Raw genomic sequence first — 24,201 nt, 5'->3', positions numbered from 1 at the left:
CCGTCTGTACTTGTCGTTGCAGCCCGCCTTTCTCGCAGAACAACCGTGACAATAATTACCTGAACCTCAGCTACGAATACAAAGGTGAGTTTGCGCTGAAGTGGCATACTGTGCTCACACACAGATGGCACAGAGAGGCTAAGTCAGATTCTCAATAGGAATATACTGTAGGAATGAAAATCAATCGGATTTGCAGATATAAGAATAATAAAATGGAGAAATTGCATGAAAGCTCTTAAAACTTCAAGCAAGCTTAAATGTGTTTTTCACATGTTTTTTTTCTGGAATATACAATACATTCATATTCACCAAATCGTGATATAAATATTTAAAAAAAAAAAAAAATAGAAATTTAAAAAAATATGTATACACAGTGAGGAGCGGAAGTATTTGCACTCCTTGTGATTTTGCAAATTCACCCACTTACAAAATAGGTAGAGGTCTGCAATTTCAATCATAGATGCATTCCCACTTATAGAGATAGGAACCCTAAAAAAATAATAATGATCCGGAAATCACATTATATGATTTTTCAATAATTTATTTGTAATTTGCTGGGATTCATAAGTATTTGCACCCCTTACAATCAGCAATAATTATGACACTCAAAGAGTTGTCAGTCTACCTTAAAAAAAAAAAAGTCCACCTTTACTCCATGAGTAACCACCCATTTGAGCTCATTCTTGTCACATGTGCACCCCGCAATCAGTCCTAAACCGACTGCTACAATGGGTAAGACCAGAGATCTTTTGAAAGGCATCCGAGAAAAAATTGTTGAGCTCCACAAAGCTGGATAAGGCTATGGGACAATTGGAAAGCAGCTCGGTGAGAATAAATCAACAGTTGTAGCAATTGTTAGAAAATGAACAAAGATAAACATGACTGATAATATACCTCGGACTGGGGCTCCATGTAAAATTTCTCCTTGTGGGGCATCACTCATGATGAGAAAAGTGAGGGCTCAGCCTAGAACTACACGAAAGGTCAGTGACCTGAAGAGAGCTGGATGCACAGTTTCATATACTGTCAGTAGTACACTATGGTGCAATGGTTTAAAATCATGCATCGCTCAGAAGGTTCCCCATGTGAAGGCCCGTCTGAAGTCTGCCAGGGACAATCTGAATGATGCAGAGGGGTCATGGGAGAAAGTCATGTGGTCAGATGAGACCAAAGTAGAACTTTTTGGTGAAAACTTTACTCGTCAGGTATGGAGGAAAAAGAAGGATGAGTACGATCCTAAGAACACCATCCCCACTGTGAAATACGGGGGTGGAAACCTCATGCTTTGTGGCTGCTTTTCGGCAAAGAGGACGAGACGACTGTACTATATAAAGCGGAGGATGAATGATGGAATGCATCGTCAGATTTTGAGCCACAACCTCCTTCCCCCAGTCAGAGACCTTAATCGTGGCTGGATCTTCCAACATTACAATTATGCGTAAAAAGCAAGGTTCTGGAGTGGCCTTGCCGATCTCCAGACCTCAATCCATTAGAAAATCTTTGGATGGAGCTGAAACTTTGTTTCTCAACGACAGCCCTGAAACCTTACAGATCTAGGGAAGATTTGTATGGAAGAATGTGCCAAAATCCGTATTTCCATATGTGAAAACCTGGTGAAGAACCACAGAAAGCTTCTGACCTCTCTGATCTCAAACAAAGGCTTCTGCACTAAATATTCGCACTGACTTTCTCAGGGGTACAAATACTTATGAACCCCAGTAAATTACAAATAAATGATTGAAAAATCATACAGTGTGAGTTCCAGATTTTTTGTTAGATTATGTCTCTATAAGTGGAAATTCATCTATGATTGAAATTTCAGACCTCTACCTATTTTCTAAGTGGGTGAACTTGCAAAACATGTAGGCACTCTGCATTCCGTTACTTTAAATCTGTAAAAATTGTCAACATTCAGGGTTGGAAGAAGGACAGGCAGGCGAAGATTGCGACAATGCAGGGCCGTTGTGGCCCACTTTTATTTAACAAAATCAAAAAGGAAAACATTAACAAGCAAAACGAACCAAAACTTCTGTCTTAGGGGATCATTGACACGCCGTGGAATGCCTCTCAGGTGCTTGTTTGCTCCCATGACTCTTCTATTTTTATATGGGAAAGTGCCTTGACTGCAATTGCCTCATCAGGTGTTGCCTAAAGAGGTAATTGCCGGCCGGTGTTATGGTCGTCGCCCAGGGGTGTTGCCGTCCATTGTGCTGACCCCTGTGGCGAGTCCTGTGGGACTGGGATGCCACAAAATGTATTGCATTATTCCAGTGGAATTCTTTTTTTTTTTTTTTTATTCCTCCAACATCATACAAATAATGTATTCTCATCATTGCACAGCTTTCCCATTGGTGCCAGTAATTGTCAGCTTTTTCTTACGTGAAACAGACAACAAAAAGAACAAAATACACTGTCTTTTTCTTTGTTCAAAGTAGTCCGTAACACAGTATTTTCCACAGATCAGAGATTAGTTTGTCGTCTTTTTGCAGTTTTTAAACTGTCATTTTAGGCAATTTTAAACAGTTGGGGGTGGTAGTGCCAATTACTCGTGTTTTTTTCATTTATTTTAATTTTATTGCCTCAGACTACAATACTTTGGTGAACATGAATGTAAAAAAAAGTGATGCACTTCATTTTCTCCTATAATCTAAGGAGGTGCTACATTGTTATGAAAGTTCCTACAAAGAGGCTCACTATGGCACGTGTTTGCACACCCACACACACACACAAGTACAGATACACTCGCACTCTGCCTAATGTAAATCTGTGCCTGCCGAGCGCTCCAATGTTTGTTTATCATTCCCCGTGAGTCAATTTTTCCTCTCCATTGCGCCGCCAAACACAAAAAATAACTCTCCGTCGCCACGGGAGATGGCCGCAAACATGAGGGGGTGCGGAGGGGGGATAGGCTGCGTCATCTGACAGCTGCTTTCAATTGCCAATGGCTTTCGCCGCTCTTCTCTTTTGCACATCTACGTCAGTACTCATCCTCCACCTGCCTTGCGTTACGGGCCCTCTGGGCTCTGCGCTAAAGGCTAAGCTAGCAATACATGACCTCACTTTCCTCCGTGGGAACTCCACCGTCCTTGTTCCTGTTTCAGTCTGAGAAACACAACGCAATTCAATTCAATACAATTTAATTTTATTTGTATAGCCCTAAATCACAACAAGGTTGTCTCAAAGGGCTTTGCAGAGGCAATATGATACACAATCAGAAACAGCAAATGAAGCAACAAAGATGAATAAATAAAGTTCAAGTCCTGGGCATCCCCATCCTTAGACCCTCCAGGTCGGCAAGGAAAAACTCCAGAGTCTTTTGGAGAAAATGAAAAACCTTGGGGAGTACCGCAGTCAGGAGAGATCCACTCCCAGGACGGATAGACAGGAAGCACCAGGACTGCTAATGGGAATTAGCAGGCGAAGTTACAGTCCGTAAAGATGCAGTGGAGCAAAGGAACAAGAAGAGGTCCACCTAGCCAGATGAGACGGGGGTAGCAACGAAGACATCCATCCAGCCAGGGGTCCGGACAGTCAGGAGGTTGCAGCTGAAAAATAGCACCTCCCCAGAGGGGAGGGGGGAAAGCGGACACCGGGTGACTAGTGATGAAGAGACTAGACAATTAGATATTAACATTGGAAAATAGAAATAAAGTAAGACAAGTGGTAGGTAGAGTGAGAAAAAGGAGATAGAACTCAGTGGCTGTACCTCCCCCAGCATTATAGCTTCTAGTGCAGCTTAGACTAAACTGTGAGTCTACTCCGACTTCAAATAGCCTGACTATAAGCTTTGTCGAATAGGAACGTTTTTAATCTAATCTTAAATGTGCAGACTGTCTCGGCTTCTTTAATATTAACTGGAAGCTGATTCCATAAAACAACGGCTTGGTGGCTAAAGGCTGTAGCGCCGACAGTACTTTTAGAAACCCTGGGAACTACCAATAGACCTGCATTCTGAGAGCGGAGTGTTCTGTTGGGGCGGTATGGAACCAGAGCATCGGTGAGATAAGATGGCCCCATTAATGGTCTTAAATGTAAGAAGGAAGATTTTAAATTTAATTCTAAACTCGACTGGAAGCCAGTGAAGGGCCTGGAGCACAGGGGTGATGTGCTCTCTTCTACTGGTTCCTGTTAAAAGTCTTGCTGCTGCGTTTTGGACTAGCTGAAGACCTTTTAGAGAACTTTTAGGACAAGCTGCAAGTAGGGAGTTTCAGTAATCCAATCTCGAATTAATTAATTCGAATTAATTTTTCTGCATCGTTTTCAGATAAAATATTTCTAATTTTGGCTATAACGCACACTTGGGTCATGCACAAAAAACTTTAAAATTTGCATACCACCTCAAATGTTGACACAGTGTAATCAATTAACACAGTTTAGCTTGAAAATGTAAAGTACATGTCAAAGCCTGCATGTGTCTTACTTTTAGGTCGCCATGGGAAAGGTGGTACTTTTCCTCGCCAGTTCCAGTTGCCCAATCGGAGCAAAGACTATGGTGATCGTAAGTATAACAAATATCCAATTAGCCGTTCTCACCTACAGGAGATATCCTGCAGAAATACCACATGAGAGCCTCAACTAAAATACTGTCACTTACTGATGGTGTCAAAGGAGCTAATGTAAAGAGTGTTATGTCTGTGTGAAAGTGCGCACAGTTGGTGGCAGTATCTAACCTTTGTTAGATTAGATAAATAGGGCCTACTCACAGTATGGCCCGGCATTGCTCAGGCTTATGTAACGTGAATGCAATGCAACTGTATTGCAGATAAAACATACTTTCCTTAGAGATCCAGCTATTAATGTAGTAATTGTAAAAGGATACCGTAAAGGTGTTAGTGCGCAGTCGCTTTTCCATCACTGTGTTCAGTATTGTTGTGAGTTACGTGACGAAAAATGACACTTTTTTTATGTTTCACACTTTCTGCTCTTGTGCCTCTTATACCACATGACCCCAAGAGACAGTGCCTTTATTGAACAGAAAACACAAGAACATAACAACGGTAACCACGACGCTCAGTCATGGTTGCCACAACTACTCATTAACCATTGCGAGCGTAACACAGTCGCAGTAACAGTCGCAAAAGTATACAGTACAGTATATAGCAGGAGTGAGCCACATTTTTGGTGTGGAGTGCCACTTTCAAATTTTCTTGTCAATCAGTGTGCCACACCAAGATTAATCAAGCACATCCGATTTTTTATATCCGACAGCTGTGAAAGAAAAAAACATGGACATACATTGAATTTGTATAACTACCATTCTTCTTTATCAATTAACTAATAAATAAATGCAAATTGTAGAAAATATCAAAACTTGAAAATAAGTGCAACAGTAATAACAGCTGTATAGCAGCATCATCTTATGTAAACATATCACACACACACACCCCAGCTAGAAAAGGGGAACATGTGTGATTCTCAGTGCAGGTCTCTCACAGTACTGATCGGGCTGTTTTAACCTTCAAAGTCAGAACAGGCGACTCTTACAATTTGTCTTGTTCACGAGCAACTTAAACAGTGAATTATATGCACAATTTTAGATTTTATATTACAAATATAAAAGAAGCCTACCTTAATATGATCCCTGACCCTGTTTTCCATTAATTTTCATGTTTTGTCTCATAGTGGCGTTTTGACACTTGTTGTGTGACACTCAACGCTCGAGAGCAGGGGTGTCCAAACTTTTTGCAAAGGGGGCCAGATTTTATGTGGTGAAAATTTGGGGGGGGCCAACCTTGGCTGACGTCCTTTATGTCGGACAATAAATTAAACACATTTTAGCAATCCATTCTTTGTGTCACATTTGCTTAATTATTTTTTTGATTATTACTTTCAACAATCTCGCAACTAACCTTTGTGGCGTTCGCTACGGATCTTCCCTGTAATCTTGTCGTACATGTCAGCGTGTCTTGTTTGGTAATATCGCCTCACATTGAACTCTTCAAAAACAGCAACTGTCTTTTTGCAAATGAGGCAGACAGTTGTTGCGTATTTTAATGAAGAAACAGTCCAATTTCCACCTGTCCTTGAAGCGTCGGCCGTCGCAGTCAACGTTCTTTTTTTTTTTTTGGTGATTGTCGCCATTTTAGAAAATTGGGAGTAAAGGCCACACGGGGTAATGTTGCTTAGAGTGCTGCTGCCTTTTCGTGGGTAAATGAGGAGCAGCATTTAGTGTGTAAGATACTTCATATGCTGGTAGCAGTACTGCTGACCAATTTATTAAGTCTGTGTGTGGGCCAGACGTTAATTTTATGACAGATGCTGAGGGCCGGATGAAATTTGTCCAAGGGCTGCATTTGGCCCCCGGGCCGGACTTTGGACATGTCTGCTCTAGCGGCATAATGCACAAACAGAGCTAGCGGAAGTAACCTGCCAACCAGTTGTTACCGGCATCCCCAAGGAGCCACTGTCCCCTACAATATATCCGACTTACTAGTTAACCGTAGAAGAAGAAGAAGTGGGCGTCTGGCCGAGAAAACGAGAGGGAGCGAAGCAAGGTGTTGAGAGAGAGTTGCGCGGAAAGCGCCGTGAAAAGAGGCTGTGTCCCCCGCTGGTTTTTGTTTTGCTAATAAATGACAACGAGCTATGTTAATCGCCGATCCACTCCATACTACAGTGCGGAGTTGAAAGCACTGCAATTACCAAAAAGTGCAGATTGGTACACAGTGTTCTTCCGCCAGCTCTCTGATTGGTTGGCTTCGTGACATGTTAGTAGCATGTGCTGAATTGAGCGCGAAGAGAAAAAAAAACGAGCACAGGAATCAGAAATTGATGAAGTGGAGGTGTGATTAAAATCCATTATTGCTCGCATATAACGCCAAAGGCAGAGGGGATGAGAGGGGCGCTCCCGTAAAGCCCCTAAATGACAGGGTGCGCAACCGAAAATATCTTAGTTTCAGGTAAAAATGCGCTTTTTTTTTAAAAAAAAAATTGCCATACGCTCACGTGTCACTGGTTAACCCTTCGCGTGCCAGTGCTGACACGCGTGTCATAGGTTGCCGACCCCTGCTATACAGTATATGAATATCCAGCCACAATGAATCCCATAGTAATATTCTGGACAATTGTACAGCTTTTTTTTTTTCAAATCCAGCGTCACAACACATTTAAATTTGTACATGAAACCGTAAAGTTTGGAAGCCAACTGCGACCAACCACTCTCAAGAAATGTGTATTTTGTCCAAAAGATGGCGATGTCGCCTCCACAATCAGGGATTTTCTATGCAAATTTTGGGAATTTTGAATGAATTTTCCACACTAAACGGAGGCCTACAGAAATCAAACCCATTTAAGAACACTCTCAGAAACATAAAGTACAACTGTGTAAAATTTTGCAAAATCCGCCCAGCCATTTTGGAGTCTATAGGAAATGAAGTACACACACAAAGTTCTATTTACCTACATATGAATATAGATATGAATAGGCACCTACTGGAACTCTCACAGTATGAACGGGCCTAGCGTCTCACTGTGAAATGGGTTAAAAAGTAGATAAATCCCCAGTTCAACAGTGTAAAAGAGGCCTCTCAGCCTTAGCAGTGATTTACATTTCCCTCTATTAAACCTGGACATGTTTAAAAAAACACAACCGCCCTAGCTTCCCCTCAGACAGGAAGACAGGCAGCTAGGGAACCGGAGCGTCTCCGTTTGGCCAAGAGGCACCTGTAAAGCAAATACGTGCACAGGTTTATCCCCACATGTGTCAAAAACCGTCAATATGTCCAATGCTTCTTTTCTCGTAGGTCGCAGGACACTTCCGCGCAGCTTCATGCCGCAGGAAAACCTGTTCCAGCTGGTTCCCTCTAGCCGTACGCGCAGCTATAATGGCGACAGTGGAGTCGGCCTCCAGTACGGCGAGCTGAGAACGTTGGGACGCAACGCGGACAAAAGCTGCCAGCGCGGCACGGCCAAGTGTACGTTAGCTAATTATTTCTACCGTTAATGTGTTTGAAAATTAGCACATAGCTATACTAGTAGCTAGGGACTGGCTGATGGAGTGGGGTATTCAACACCAACGCGTTATTGTTTTTGTTCACGCAGCCCCGCGGGCGCCGGTCAACTGGCGACAGGGGAAGCTGTTGGGGCGGGGCGCGTTCGGTGAGGTTTACCTCTGCTACGACGCTGACACGGGCCGCGAACTGGCCGCCAAGCAGGTGCCCTTTGACCCTGACTGTCAGGACACCAGCAAGGTGAGCGATTTTAAAGCAAGTCATTAAAGGGATCCACAGATAGAAAGACTTGTAGTTCTTAAAGTATAAACTTTATTATGAGTTAAAATAATTTGATATTGAAACCCCTCTGGAAGTTTTGGTTTTTTTACAATTTGTAAAATGAGTTTAACTAGTAGGTCGCCATTGTTGTTGACGTAGCAGGGCGGTGACGTCACATGGTTACGCTGCCGGTTTTCCAGAATATGACTCTAGCGATATGTCATCTGTTCAACCCTTTCAATTTGAACCCGAAAAGAACATTGATGAGCATGACAGCACTGTGGATAGTTCACAAAACGAGCAGCAAACGCAAGATGAACAGGAAAGACGGGATGAGACGAGAGTAGAAACAAAACTATGTTCTGCTACACCGGCAAAACGTTCTACAAGAGGCAAATTTGACACCCAAAGTACAGTGGTACCTCTACATACTAAGTTAATTCGTTCCAGGACCTTGTTTGTAAGTCGAAATGGTCATGTGTCGAGCAGGATTTTCCCATAGGAATACATTATAATTCCATTGATCCGTTTCACAGCCCAAAAACTACAGATGTCCCGATCCGATATTTGGATCGGATCGGACGCCGATATGGGCAAAAAAATGCGCATCGGTATCGGATCTGCCAACACGGAAAAATTCCGATCCAGACTTCCGATCAGTTTTTCTTTTTTAAAGTCCGGTCCGGGTTTTCCAGCGCATCGATTTACATAATCCATTCCAGTTTTTGCTTCGGTTTCCCTAAAATCCGATCCGCATTTTACGGCACACCTTCAACACACTACATTTACATTACCGTCTCCCAATTTACCGAGAGACTTTATCGGTAAAAATGTCAGCTTGAATGTAGTTTAAAGCTGCTGATACAGAATGGGGACTTGAGTATTTTATTTACTGTTTTAAAATGTTAACTTGATACTGAAATAGTCGTTTATTTAAACCTGAGAGGCTTTTTATACAATTTTTGTAACTAATGCACAAAACATTAAAAGCATCTAATAGCTTGGGGGGTTTGTGGGATTTTCCACTGAGGTTGTTTGTGTGTTTTGCTTTTTAAGACAGTTTACAATATTATTTGCACGTTTTACTGACTGACTATGCCATTTCTATTTGTTATTTATAATGTTTTGTGTTTGTCACTGAATAAACAGGTCAGTTTCTTGTTACCAACCGTTGTGTGTTATTCAAACTCACCTAATTCAGCTGGCTAGTTGTTATCAAGAGTACTAAAACCTTTTTCAACATGAGTCTGACAACTAAGTAAGGAGGCTAAATAACTTTAAACTTTAACACATGCTCAGATAGGCCGGTATCGGTATCGGCCAGTATCGGTATCGGATCGGAAGTGCAAAACAATATCAGTATCGGATCGGAAGTGCAGAAACCTGGATCGGGACATCCCTACCAAAAACCTGCACTAAATCCTTAATAAATACTGCTTGTACTATTAAAAATGGCAATTACACATAGCAAAACAAATAAATTAGAAATAAAAATCGGAATAATAATATAATAAAAATAATAATAATAATTCCTGTAATAATGTAACGAATCGGGTTCTAATGTGGCGGACGTTTTTTGCTGTACCTGAACGCACCACGTGGCTGATGTGTCAGAAAGAGGAAGCGGTGGAGGTTAAAGTTTCACTTTCACTTTCAATGTTTTCTTGAGAACACCGTCAACTTTTGTGTTGGATAAGTTGTGAAATAAATGATAAAAACCTGACGAAGCTGGCGATTTCTTTGGCGATGTCACCACAATAATAATTGTCACTTAACTTATAAAGTCTGGCGAATGATGGTCAGAGGAGGACCGTGGAGATGTATTGTTGAGCCAGTTGACGGATACGCACCCCACGCTCATATTTCTGTATAACTTACATCTTTATTTTGAAGGTAAGTGTCAGCTTTTTGCTTGTTTCACCACCTGTACCAATCTTTTTTGAAAGCTGAGTTGATTTCTCACACAAGAAAATCCGCTGTGCGTTCGTCTGCTGTGCTGTCATGTCGTTTTATTTCGAGCATGTCGTCGGATGTAAAACAAATGGCGAGTCAAATTTTACATCGGATGTCGAAAAGATCGTGTGTCGAAGTTCCAGTTGTTTCATTAATTGCTAGTTATGGTATTTGGTTACGCATTATTTGACAGTAGTGCCAAAAGACTGCCATTAGACAATCATAATTATGACATGACACTGTCATGAGAATTAATGAATGCTTATAACATATGTCATTTAGTGTTATCCCACAAATTATCTCACTTTTGAATGGATGTAAAAGACCGGCCTGGACATAAACGTGAGTGTTAGTGACATAGTGTTAGTTAGTGACATAATTTGCCAGATGACACTTAATGACATCTGTCATAAGCAATCAGTAATGCCCATGATAGTGTCATTTCATAATTATGACAGTCTTATCCCTTACCCTATTAACCCAAATAAATCAACAAATAATCCGCACTGGACTATAGACCCGACTCACCTACGTCACAAAATGACGTGTCGCTGTATCCGGCCGCCATATTGTCCGTCATTTTTTAGCCCTATTCTCAATGGTTTCAATTAGTCGTGCAATTTATAGAGCAATTCATGGAAGCCCCGGTGTTATCTGACGCTGTAAACTCATTGGATGCGTTGCATAAAAGGCGTTATGTGGAAAAGCTTCCGTTTATCCATTCGTCAGATCCATATTTGATCCCTAAATCGATGTTTTTCAACCCGCTGTCTTCGCCGTCTTTGCCTGACATCTGCTACCCTGATATTTACAACTATCTTGTCCACACAAAATCAGCCTATTCTCACGAAAGTTTGAAAAACTTTGAGAGCTTGGACGCTTATGAATACTTAGTTACTGGTTGGGTGAAACAGGTCCTCGTCCACGAAAATTCGGCAGGAATCTATCTTGTGCTCGGGAAGGTGAGTTACGAAATTTTCAATTCAAAATCTTTTGTTCTTGCTAACATCCACTGTCAAGTCTAATGTATTTCATGTCATTTGTCAATGGAGCTAGGGCTTTTAATGTTTATATGGTTTAGCGATAGCACTCTCGCTACATACATATATAATATGTAATAAATATGAAGTGCGATAGCACTACTCCAGATTGTCCCTAGTTGAATGTATTTTTTGGCTTTTGACCTCAATAGTGAAATTGTAAATTAATTGTATGACAACTGTCTTATTATCCCCTTATAATTATATATTTTCAGCTAGTTCATTCACAACGTCTGAGTGTATGTTGTCGGCGATTAGCCTAGCAATGATCTTAATTGTGGTTGTCAGCCCAAAACCCTCTAAATATATATTAAATGCATCTTACCAGATATAAAATGACTACTACATAATCTGTGGTAGTCGTTTGGAGCCCAGTTTTCTCGTCGAATTGCAGCAGTCCATCTCGCTCTCCTCTCCGGGTCTCTCGGAATACGGTAAAACTTCAAGTCTCTCCGTCTATCTTCTCTGTTTTTGCAACCGACCGCCACACACAACTTCACCATTTTGATTATTAATGTTAACGAGCAGAAAAACACGCCATAATAGGAGGAATTTACGAAGCGCTAATGCATTAACATGACGAGTAGACGGACAACATGGCGCGGGGGCCATCTTGTGAGTGAGTAGGGTCTATAAGCAGCAGGGTTCAAAGTGAAGGAAAAAAGTAGCGGCTTATAGTCCGAAAATTACGGTAATATCCAATAAGGGTGTTTTAAATATGCTACGTGACTAATGTGGTCTAATGTGTTGTCTAATCTATGTCATCACCCCGTGAGTCCATTGCGCAGTTAAAACATTGTGCCCTCCGTAGGTCAAAACATGTACTATATATTATTGATTCTTTTAAATCAATGGCAATATGTTATGTGTTTGTAATAACATGTTTTAGTAAACAACAACAATTGTGGCTTTTTAGAGCCTACAAGTCTTTAAGTCCGATGTTCCTTTTAATAAGCCACACTGAACGCCACATTTTTTATTATTTTTTGTGCAGGAGGTGAACGCTCTGGAATGCGAGATCCAGCTGCTGAAAAACCTGCGTCACGAGAGGATCGTGCAGTACTACGGTTGCCTGCGGGACATGGAGCAGAGGAAGCTGACCATCTTTGTGGAGTTCATGCCCGGGGTGCGTAGATAAAAAAACAAAAAAAAGACTACGTAATTGCAGCGGTAAAATGTCATTTACGTCCACGTCTGCCCAAGACGCTCGCGGAAATGTCAGCGGCCCTCCTCAAACGTGCTTTGTGTCTGCCCAAATGCTCGCTTTATGGGATTATTTTCCCCAAAGACAGAGGAATAGTATCCCTCTGTCTGTTTTTAATATTTATTGAGGCACCGTTTTTATCGCCTGTCTCGACATTTACGCTGCAGTGTTCTGCCAGACGAGGCGATAACACCCCCACTGTTCCTTTAGGTGCGATATTTTAACAGCTAAGATTTTGAAAGTGGCAGCAAGGGTGTCTTGTGTTTAGCGCGTGCGCCACACAATTCTGAGGTTCTGGGTTTGAATCTAGGCTCAGGCTTTGGTGTGAATGCTAGTGTTAATCCTTGTCTATCTTTTTATGCCCTGCAATTGATTGACCAAGCCAGGGATGGACTATAAGGATAGCCTCAGAGACAAGCGCTATAGAAAATAAATGGATGGAAGATGTGAAAAGTGGTTGAGGGTGCATCAATTATGCACTTTTTTATGTGATAGTTATCTCCACTAAAGAAAACTCTCCGTTGCACTTTTTCTTTATATGACTGGATTTTACAAAGTGATATGAAAGACATAGAGGAAAACAAATAAAGCATCAAAACAGTAAAGCTATAAAAATAATTTATCATATGAAACTTCTTTCTCTTTATTTTCTTAGTTTTATGTCTTCTTATATACATGACTTTATTGTTACGACTTAAATTTCTCGTATATCTACAACTTTGTGCTCAGTCCTCTTACGACAATTCTTTGAATTATTTAACAACATTACCTTCGTAATATTCCATCTCTTCTCTCAACCTTTTGACTTCATCATGTTACAATATTATCATTGTAATTTCACAGCTTTTTTTTATCATAAGTATTCTTGTATTATTACATCTAATAACAAATGTATTATTACAAACTAACTCATCTTTGGAGTGTTACAACTCTAGGCTTGTATCATTAGAACTTTATCCATAGACTCCACTATCAGTTGACAAGACCACTCCCACAGACATTTTGCCACGCCTTCCCGTAGGGGGCTGACCCAGGCAGAGCATTTGGCTTTCACTGTGATAAACTGAAACACACATTGCGTTCTAATGCTGGATTTAGGTGAAAATAGGACGAAGGTTTTACCGCAAGCAGGCAGGAGTGTCTCGAGTGATTTGGTCAAGGATTTAAGGTAATTATTATATTAAATAGCACCAAGCATGCACATGGAAACGTTGTGGGAAAAAAAAAAATCAATGGATAAAATTAGTGTAACTTTGGCGTGAAATATTCACGTAAAATGAATAACTGCCCGTTTTTTGCTTTTAACCAAGAATCTAGACTGTTTTACGTTCATATCGATAGAAATTGCACGATTTAAGCATTTTTTAAAGGATTTTCAACTTTCAACTCAGCTCTTTGTTTTGTGAAGGCTGCCATGTTGGATTTTGTTTCTCTAGTCTACACAATACGGAATTCAACCTAAATAATTTGTGATTCTGCGATTGGCTGGCAACCAGTTCAGGGTGTCCCCTGCCTACTGCCCGTAGTTGGCTGGGATAGGCTCCAGCACTTCCACGACCCTCGTGAGGAAAAAGCAGCATGGAAAATGAATGAATGAGTAATTTGTGATTGTATATAGAAAAATGCACATTTTGCTTTTGTTGGGTAAAATTAAGATGATTCTGCATGCTTTCCTTCAGTATTAAGTAGAAGTGGGAATCTTTGGGCACCTAACGATTCGATTACGATTCAGAGGCTACGATTCGATTCTAAATCGATTACTGATGAAGTTTATGCTTTATCATTGTAATACTGTAATACAGTAGCTACATCCATACACTGGTACACTACAACTTCTGCACTATTTATTATATTTAACTTAATACCTGTATTATAATGACTTTATCCTTTTAATTTAACGATTATATACCATGGCATTTTCTTCGGAAGTTAATTACAATAATTGCTAATATTATGACTAGATAATTTAACAACTTAAAACTTTTCCCCCATACTTTGTCGACTTAATTCTTGTACTAAAATTCTATAAATAACTATTTTAATAATGCAAATAATTTTTGCAGGATGTATTCAGATTTAACTCTCGCAACTTTAATTTTTTTCACAGTGCCCAATAACCCTTTGTAAAATCCATCTTTAATCCAAGAGAAATAGAAAATCATTTGATTGCCTTGATGGAGATAATCATGATTATAAATTTTAGCAAGTTACTCAGATACCAAATTGTGTAAAACCACCAGTTAGAACTTTTCAAGCACGTTCAAAGCTCATTTTCTAAAACATTGAACTCCCGAGCTCACGGATTTCTCCTCCTCCTCCTCTTGCCGTCCTTGTATGTGGTCAGGGTTCAATAAAAGACCAACTGAAAGCCTACGGGGCTTTGACGGAGAAGGTGACGAGGAGGTACAGTCGGCAGATCCTGCAAGGCGTCTCCTACCTGCACAGCAACATGATCGTCCATAGGGACATCAAAGGTAAAAAAAAAGACACATTTTACTAGATTTTCCGCTTGGAAAATTGGCTTCCGGAGCTCGTCCGCATCTAAAAAAAAAAATAAGTCCAACGCCGGACGTGAAATGATTTGGTTTAGCGGTTCAGAAGCGCTTTGAGTCACTTGACTTGAAATGTAGTGTCTAGCCTGGAAAAAGTAGATAGCGGGTGGCCTGTTTTGAGCGTGTGTGTGGCTCGGAATTTTCCACTTAGAAATGTAACATGAGAGTTGTTCTAAGTACTAGCAATGAAACAATCTCCAGAGGACATGGTTGATTGATTTAGCTATAACTTCATTTTCCCAACAGTTTACTCCTGTTGCATTACAGCTTTATGACTTGATGTACAGTGCCTTGCAAAAGTATTCGGCCCCCTTGAACCTTGCAACCTTTCGCCACATTTCAGGCTTCAAACATAAAGATATAAAATTTTAATTTTTTGTCAAGAATCAACAACAAGTGGAACACAATCGTGAAGTGGAACAACATTTATTGGATAATTTAAACTTTTTTAACAAATAAAAAACTGAAAAGTGGGGCGTGCAATATTATTCGGCCCCCTTGCGTTAATACTTTGTAGCGCCACCTTTTGCTCCAAGTACAGCTGCAAGTTGCTTGGGGTGTGTTTCTATCAGTTTTGCACATCGAGAGACTGACATTCTTGCCCATTCTTCCTTGCAAAACAGCTCGAGCTCAGTGAGGTTGGATGGAGAATGTTTGTGAACAGCAGTCTTCAGCTCTTTCCACAGATTCTCGATTGGATTCAGGTCTGGACTTTGACTTGGCCATTCTAACACCTGGATACGTTTATTTTTTAACCATTCCATTTTAGATTTGGCTTTATGTTTTGGATCATTGTCCTGTTGGAAGATAAATCTCCGTCCCAGTCTCAGGTCTTGTGCAGATACCAACAGGTTTTCTTCCAGAATGTTCCTGTATTTGGCTGCATCCATCTTCCCGTCAATTTTAACCATCTTCCCTGTCCCTGCTGAAGAAAAGCAGGCCCAAACCGTGATGCTGCCACCACCATGTTTGACAGTGGGGATGGTGTGTTCAGGGTGATGAGCTGTGTTGCTTTTACGCCAAACATATCGTTTTGCATTGTGGCCAAAAAGTTCAATTTTGGTTTCATCTGACTAGAGCACCTTCTTCCACATGTTTGGTGTGTCTCCCAGGTGGCTTGTGGCAAACTTTAAACGAGACTTTTTATGGATATCTTTGAGAAATGGCTTTCTTCTTGCCACTCTTCCATAAAGGCCAGATTTGTGCAGTGTACGACTGATTGTTGTCCTATGGACAGACTCTCCCACCTCAGCTGTAGATCTCTGCAGTTCATCCAGAGTGATCATGGGCCTCTTGGCTGCATCTCTGATCAGTTTTCTCCTTGTTTGAGAAGAAAGTTTGGGAGGACGGCCGGGTCTTGGTAGATTTGCAGTGGTCTGATGCTCCTTCCATTTCAATATGATGGCTTGCACAGTGCTCCTTGAGATGCTTAAAGCTTGGGAAATCTTTTTGTATCCAGATCCGGCTTTAAACTTCTCCACAACAGTATCTCGGACCTGCCTGGTGTGTTCCTTGGTTTTCATAATGCTCTCTGCACTTTAAACAGAACCCTGAGACTATCACAGAGCAGGTGCATTTATACGGAGACTTGATTACACACAGGTGGATTCTATTTATCATCATCGGTCATTTAGGACAACATTGGATCATTCAGAGATCCTCACTGAACTTCTGGAGTGAGTTTGCTGCACTGAAAGTAAAGGGGCCGAATAATATTGCACGACCCACTTTTCAGTTTTTTATTTGTTAAAAAAGTTTAAATTATCCAATAAATGTTGTTCCACTTCACGATTGTGTCCCACTTGTTGTTGATTCATGACAAAAAAATTAAATTTCATATCTTTATGTTTGAAGCCTGAAATGTGGCGAAAGGTTGCAAGATTCAAGGGGGCCAAATACTTTTGCAAGGCACTGTTACTGGCTTAGAAAAGGTTAGCATTGCAACTTACTTTGCTGTATCTTTAATAACTTCATATCCGTATACTTGTAACTTGCGTTCTTATGATTTTATTCTTATAACAGCTGTTTCATCTAGGGATGTCTCGATCCGATCACTTGATATAAAATCGGGCCAATTGCGCCATTTTTCAGAGGTTCAGAATCGGGTGAAAAGGATCGGGTTTTCAATCCCCAAAAAAAAATTTTTATTTTTTTATTTTTTTGCCTCGTGTTAGTAAAGCGCCACAACCTCCCTCCTGATAAGCAGTGTGGCCAAACTGTCCAATGCAGCTTGCGTTTGGTTCTTAAAGTTAACGATGATTGACAAGTTTGTGGCTTTGATCTTGCCAGAGAAGCTTGGTAGCTCTACAATCAAAGGCACGGATGTGTCGATCATCGTTAAATTTGCAGCACAGTCATAAGTGTGCTTTGGCAACTCATTATGTAAGTGAGAGTCTGTTTTCAACAGCATGAGCATCAAAGAGTGGGTGCACTCACTCAATGAAGCATTTAATGAGGACAAACATTTTTCTACGTTGTTCTTGTTTAAAAATAATTCACATTATGAAGGCCGCATGGTGGGACAGTAACATGTTTAGAAATTTTGTTTCAAAAAAAAAAAAAAAAAAATTTTCGTAATGGGATCAGGACTCTGTATCGGCAGATTCCCAAAATTTGGTGACTCGGGTGCAAAAATATGAGCTCAGGACATCCCTAGTTTCATCATTGTATGATAACTTAATTCATGTGATACTCTAAATTAGTTCCACATTGTTACACATGGATTAACTTTATTCTTGTAATTATTTTTTTTCCTGTTACATTTTAACGTTTTTATTCTCTTTTCGTTGTGTCTTTGAATTAATTTTAAAAAACAACAACTTTATTTTACAGTAATCAACTTTGCGCTTCAAACTTCGCGCCCTCAGTCCATTGTGGATTTTTTTCCAATTAAAAGAAAAAAAAAATTCAAATGAGCGGTCCCAAGCCAATCGCGTAGTCGTACTCTCCCTCCCCCCTTCCTCCCTCGCCCCCTCACCCTGCTCTTTGTTTATCAGGCATGCACTGGAGCTGCTTATTAAAGTTAACGATGATTGACAGATGTTTGGGTTTGATGTTGCCAGAGACACAAACTTCAAAGCGCCGCATGCGTCAATCATCGTTTAACTTGTTAAACAGTTGCTGTGGCAGCTCACTGTGTGTAAGTGAGCAGCTTGAGCGGATTTAAGTGGACTCACTCAATGAAGCGTTTAATAAAGTCAAGCATTTTTCTAGTACTTTTTTCTTGTTTAAAAAGAATTAGGTGGGACAGTACAGTAACATGTTAAAAACTTAACTCACATAACTCATAATCATTCCATGTGAAGTGTTTAAAACCATTTGTCAAAATATATACAGTATATATATATATATATGTATATATATATATATATATATATAATGTGTGTGTGTATATATTAGGGGTGTCAAACGATTAAAATTTTTAATCGAGTTAATTACAGCTTAAAAATTAATTAATCGTAATTAATCGCAATTCAAACCATCTATAAAATATGCCATATTTTTCTGTAAATTATTGTTGGAATGGAAAGATAAGACACAAGATGGATATATACATTCAACATACAGTACATAAGTACTGTATTTCTTTATTATAACAGTAAATCAACAAGATGGCATTACCATTATTAACATTCTGTTAAAGCGATCCATGGATAGAAAGACTTGTAGTTCTTAAAAGATCAATTTTAGTACAAGTTATAGAAATTTTATATTAAAACCCCTCTTCATGATTTCGTTTGAATAAAATTTGTAAAATTTTCAATCAGAAAATAAACTAGGCGCTCGCCATTGTTGATGTCAATAATTACTTAGCTAAAGCCTATTAAATCAGTCGCCACCAAGCGCCAGCAGAGGGCGGCAAAACTCCGAAAAACACAACAAGTACACCTTTCACTGTGCTGTCATTTTAATCTGTTTGAGCGGGGCATGTGCGTTAATTGCGTCAAATATTTTAATGGGATTAATTTAAAAAAATTAATTACCGCTCGTTAACGCGATAATTTTGACAGCCCTAATCTATATATATATATGTATATATATATATATATATATTTTTTTTTTTACTTATTTAATATACTGTATACTTTTTTTTTATTATTATACTTTGGGGTGGAAATAATGAAAAAACATGTGTTATAAGTATCTCTTTCCAATGCTAAATCTGAATATATGCAATGAATCTGAATAAATGCAGTGAACACCAAAAAAAAAAAGTTTTTTATGTGTGTTCAATTTTTTTGTGGGTTAGGTCCACATTTCCCGCGAAAAACGAGGGATCACTCTATTTGATTTTATTTTCTTTGTTATAACTTTGATTTTGAAGTTTGACTTTATTATCACAATTTTCCAATTTTAATCTCATAACATTTAAATGCTATTTCTGCACATTCTGAATTTTATTATCCTAGTTCTACAACATTATTCTGGTCGCACAACCTCTTTATTTTCTTATTATTAGAACTAATTTGCATGACTTCCGTTATTTTAAAGTTCTAGTCTTATCAAGTTACAAAATGATAGTTATTAAGCATTTTTGTCCTCATACTAATGGACTACTAATCTCACAACTTGAATCCCATTATGTTATGAATGTATTCTTGTGATATTACAGTTTTATTCATGTAACATTAAGACAACTACTTCTTGTAGCACTGTAGTTGTGTGTGTTGTGTTACTACTTTACTTTCATAACATTGTAAGTACTACAACTTCATTACCGATGTTTTGCATCTTCATTCTTCTACATTTACAAATGTCCACCTCTTCTTTTGCAATTTAATACCCTCAATACATAAAAGTTTTATGAAAATGAACTTCTTGATGGATGTAAAATGTTATCACTGAGAATCTGTATTTCCTTTTCTTCGCTGTAGGTGCCAACATCCTGAGGGACTCCTCCGGTAACGTGAAGCTGGGAGACTTTGGGGCTAGCAAACGCATCCAGACCATCTGCATGTCCGGCACAGGCATCAAGTCAGTCACGGGCACTCCATACTGGATGAGCCCTGAAGTCATCAACGGCGAGGGTTACGGACGCAAGGCAGACGTCTGGTAAGATGTGGTCAGCAAGGCTGGCTCACAGTCAAGCAGTTACCAAAAGCTATGAACCATAATGCTTGGCGTATTTAATTTTTTTTTTTTTTATTTTATGTGAAAGGAGTATTAGAACACAATGATTTCATCGGTATGTTTTGTGGCTGGTAGTGAACAAATACTAATCAAGGCTTTGTGAAGGAACTAGAGCGCCCTCTGCTGTCTTCTGCTTCCTCTACATTTGCTACCACGTTCCAAAAGCATGTTTGTTCACCCAAAAGAGTCCTGTGACTGGCTAAGCTCACTCTTTATATTACAAGCATTACAGAAAATGGATGTATTGTGCTGTACTATAAGGTTGGATGTTATTTGTATTGTTACATAAGTGTATCAGTAGTTGTGCAAGAGTATATTTTTGTCCAGTAATCCCTCACTTATTGCTGTTAATGGGGACCAGGATTGACTGCGTAAAGTAGGGGTGCCCAATACGTCGATCACTATCGACCAATTGACCCCCCACCTGCAGTTAAGGTAGATTTCCTTGAAAAGTAGATCTTGGAGCAAAAAACGATGAGCACCCCTGGCGTAAATGGTAAAAACCGCACAGTAATGTCACTCCCCCATTTTTAACATACATTTGATTTTGTGTATATACAGTGAGGAGCAGAGGTATTTGCACCCCTAAGTTCACTCACTTAGAAAATAGGTAGAGGTCTGATATTTCTATCATAAATGATACCTGAGGATAGTACCACTTATAGACACAATCTGAAAAAAAATCTGGAACTCACATTGTATGATTTTTAAATAATTTATATGTAATTTACTGGGGTGCATAATAGGTACCTCGGTTTTGAGGTCACGGGGTTTGTCCTAACACAGAAGGGTGCCGCCCTGAGGGAGGGGGGGGAGCAAGCTGGAGACACCCATGTGATTTTTGTTGGCTATGTGTGAGCATGTAGGTGGAACTAAGTACACGTGTGTAAGCAAAGGCACATGTAAAAAACGGTCAAAATGACCCAGACACTTCAGTTATGCAACGCTGCGGCCATGGAAGATGTCCTCGAATGGAAAATTGTCCTCGAAGGTCTAGACGAAAGTCCAGACGCCAGGTGCTGAAGATGTCTCGGAAGGTCTAGTTACGCAATGATGCAGCCATGAAGCAAGGCAGTTGTCATCCCGACCCTCTTTACTCTTTGTAACACTTAAACATTATACTACAACCTAGTATAGCAAGCAATAATCATTTACTGGTTATATCAATAAGAGAAAAATATGGCAATATGTATTATTTATGGTATATATGAGCACAAGCAAATATTCAATCAATCAAGCAAATATTTAATCAATCAACCCTCGATAATTACCTCAACATTGTTTATTTCACACTTTTGTGCTTTCAACAATAGGAACATTAGCCTATACAAAGCTAATATTTGACGCTTTTAACACACATGCCCCGCTCAAACAGATTAAAATGACAGCACAGTGTCATATCCTCTTGTTACTTGTGTTTTTTTGGTGTTTGTCGCCCTCTGCTGGCGCTTGAGTGCGACTGATTTAATGGGTTTCAGCACCATGAGACTTGTGTAATTATTGACATCAACAATGGCAAGCTACTAGTTTATTTTTTGTTTGAAAATTTGACAAATTTTATTGAAACATTAACAGGGGTTTTAATATATTTTTTTTTTATAACTTGTACTAACATTTATCTTTTAAGAACTACAAGTCTTTCTATCCATGGATTGCTTTGACAGAATGTTAATATTGTTAATGCCATCTTGTTGATTTATTGTTATAATAAACAAATACAGTACTTATGTACAGTATGTTGAATGTATTTATCTGTCTTGTGTCTTATCTTTCCATTCCAACAATAATTTACAGAAAAATATGGCATATTTTATAGATGGTTTGAATTGCGATTAATTACGATTAATTAATTTTAAAGCTGTGATTAACTTGATTAAACATTTTAGACGTTTGACAGCCCTAGTATTTCATTTAATAATTTTAATTTTCACGACTTTTTGACTTGCGTTTTTGCCTTGTGGTCTTCAGGAGCGTAGCGTGCACTGTGGTCGAGATGCTCACCCAGAAGCCACCGTGGGCCGAGTACGAAGCCATGGCGGCCATCTTCAAGATCGCCACGCAGCCCACAAAACCGGCGCTGCCGGATGGCGTGTCCGATGCCTGCCGGGACTTCCTGCGCCAGGTCTTCGTGGAAGAGAAGTGGCGGCCCACCGCCGACGTCCTTCTCGGACACCCGTTCGTCCAGAGCGGCTTCGGCCCCAAATGACTCGACTCCCAATGACACTTAGTGTGAAAAAGAGCAGCTGTGATTGGCTGCGGTTGGACTGAAAACGCTACTTATCCGCCTCCATTAGCAGGCAATATTTTTATACGGCAAAGCAAAAAAAAAAATCGGCCTGTTTTTCCTGTTTGTCATCAAGCCTTACAATAGGGTCGGCGGCTCGGAGATCCCGCCAAATGGCTGCATCGGAGCCAAGACTGGAGATACGGCACGTATCATTTTTCATGCAGTGCGTTTTCCACGTTAAATCAGGTCATTGATGATGAAGCTCCTCAACACACTTCAACAAAGTACCTTGATAAATCCGCAAACAGAAGAACATTTTTCCAAAGGTGCCTTTTACTCAGAACCGATTGCTTTCAATACAACAGGGCTTTACTCTGCATTCCTTCATCATGCGGGCGGGTTCACGCCGTTACATTTCCGATAGGAACTAGAGGTGCAAATTATCTACGATAATGTCTAATATTGGTTTGAACATACCAGAGAGATCACCTTGAGGATTGTACATTGCACTTTTTGATATGACGCCACCTTTTTTACTCAACACGCCAGATAATCAGTAGTTATTTTTCTACCTTTTTTTTTTTTTTTTATACATGTAAATTTCAAACAGTTTTCAAAGCAATACTGGCGACTCCTCTCATTAGGCACCCATCACATCCATTCCAGTCTACTGACAAGTAGCCAAAGACAATGTTGAAGCACATTCAAGTCTTGTCGTTGTTTATGTACAGCATGGCCTTCAACAGTGTTCTTTTGTTTTCATTGCAGCCTCGTTCTACATTTATGGCAGCTTCCAAATTCGATGCAATCCGAGTTCAATCACGCCATTGCCTTTACTTTGCTTCCCACACTGTATATGAAACAAAGCAAATAAGCCCCAAAAAAGGTAGGGGGTAGTTTGGCACTTTTGAAAAGGAACGATCAAATGTTTTTACTTCACGCTCGTCTGTGCCTTACCTGCTTGGAACAAATCCTGATAGAATTTTATATGGATATAAAATTAAAAAAACAAAAAACAAAAACTACATATATATATATATTCTGTAAATACATATTGTTCTGCACTTTTGTATGACATTTTGAATACATGAAGAGAAAACTGTGTTCCGCAGTCGATTGTAATGTGACTTAGACCAGGGTTTGGATGATTGTCTCTTTCCGAGGCTTTCGACCGGGACACGCTTCTGTTTTTGTCTGAATGACAAAGCCTATTAAAAAATGTATCAAGTCATTCATCTTTTGTACATTTAACTTAATAAATCAAAGGTCAAAGTCGGCTTTTTCTCTGTTTTACATTCCACAAACCCCCCAATATTGTTTTTTTTTTTTTGGGGGGGGGGGGGGGGGGGTGAAAAAGCGTTACTTCGAAATATTACTCAAGTAGTCATCCAAAAATGTACACAAGTACAAGAAAAAAAGAATTCGTTGAAAAGAATACTCAAGTAATGAGTAACATTGAGTAACTGCTTACAATGTCAGATTTTTTTTTTTTTTTTTTTTTTTTTGTAAATAATGGCATATTTTATACTCAGTACAACTTTATCCATATGAATTGTAATTCTTTTACTGTACTATAACCTATTACATGACCATATTAGGCCAACAAGATGACAAAAATCATGGAATTCAGATCAGAACAACGCTGGAAGCATCATCCGCCCAAAGAGGATGAGCGCCTTCTAGTGGAGAAAAAAATTCTGATGGTAATATTTCAATGCAGGTGAGACCAAATGCCACACTTTCTTGTGTCTATGTGTAAATAACTTGAGTTGCACTTCCAAATTCGTTGTCAAGGCAGTGACAAATGAGGGCTGCGTTTCAATCGCGGTTTAAATGTGCCCTCGCTCACTTAACCCTAGAGACACTCCCCCTTGAGAGAATCCCGCCG

General features: G+C 39.6%; 1 protein-coding gene across 2 annotated transcripts in view; it reads left to right on the top strand.

The window, feature by feature from the left end:
- The window catches only part of map3k22 (mitogen-activated protein kinase kinase kinase 22), an 86,618-nt gene extending 63,039 nt beyond the window's left edge, over nt 1-23,579 (top strand). For both annotated transcript variants that reach the window (XM_057824111.1, XM_057824112.1), the window contains 8 exons: nt 23-84; nt 4,427-4,498; nt 7,740-7,910; nt 8,038-8,186; nt 12,195-12,326; nt 14,749-14,878; nt 19,831-20,008; nt 22,055-23,579. In XM_057824111.1, coding sequence (XP_057680094.1) covers nt 23-84; nt 4,427-4,498; nt 7,740-7,910; nt 8,038-8,186; nt 12,195-12,326; nt 14,749-14,878; nt 19,831-20,008; nt 22,055-22,292 — 1,132 coding nt within the window. In that variant the 3' untranslated portion in view covers nt 22,293-23,579. The remainder of the gene's footprint in view (nt 1-22; nt 85-4,426; nt 4,499-7,739; nt 7,911-8,037; nt 8,187-12,194; nt 12,327-14,748; nt 14,879-19,830; nt 20,009-22,054) is intronic.
- The last annotated feature ends 622 nt before the right edge of the window (nt 23,580-24,201 follow it).

This window comes from Corythoichthys intestinalis, chromosome 20, assembly GCF_030265065.1.
Source record: "Corythoichthys intestinalis isolate RoL2023-P3 chromosome 20, ASM3026506v1, whole genome shotgun sequence".
Lineage (NCBI taxonomy): Eukaryota > Metazoa > Chordata > Actinopteri > Syngnathiformes > Syngnathidae > Corythoichthys > Corythoichthys intestinalis.
Note: the sequence above shows the minus strand (reverse complement) of the source record. Positions and strands in the feature narration are given on the sequence as shown.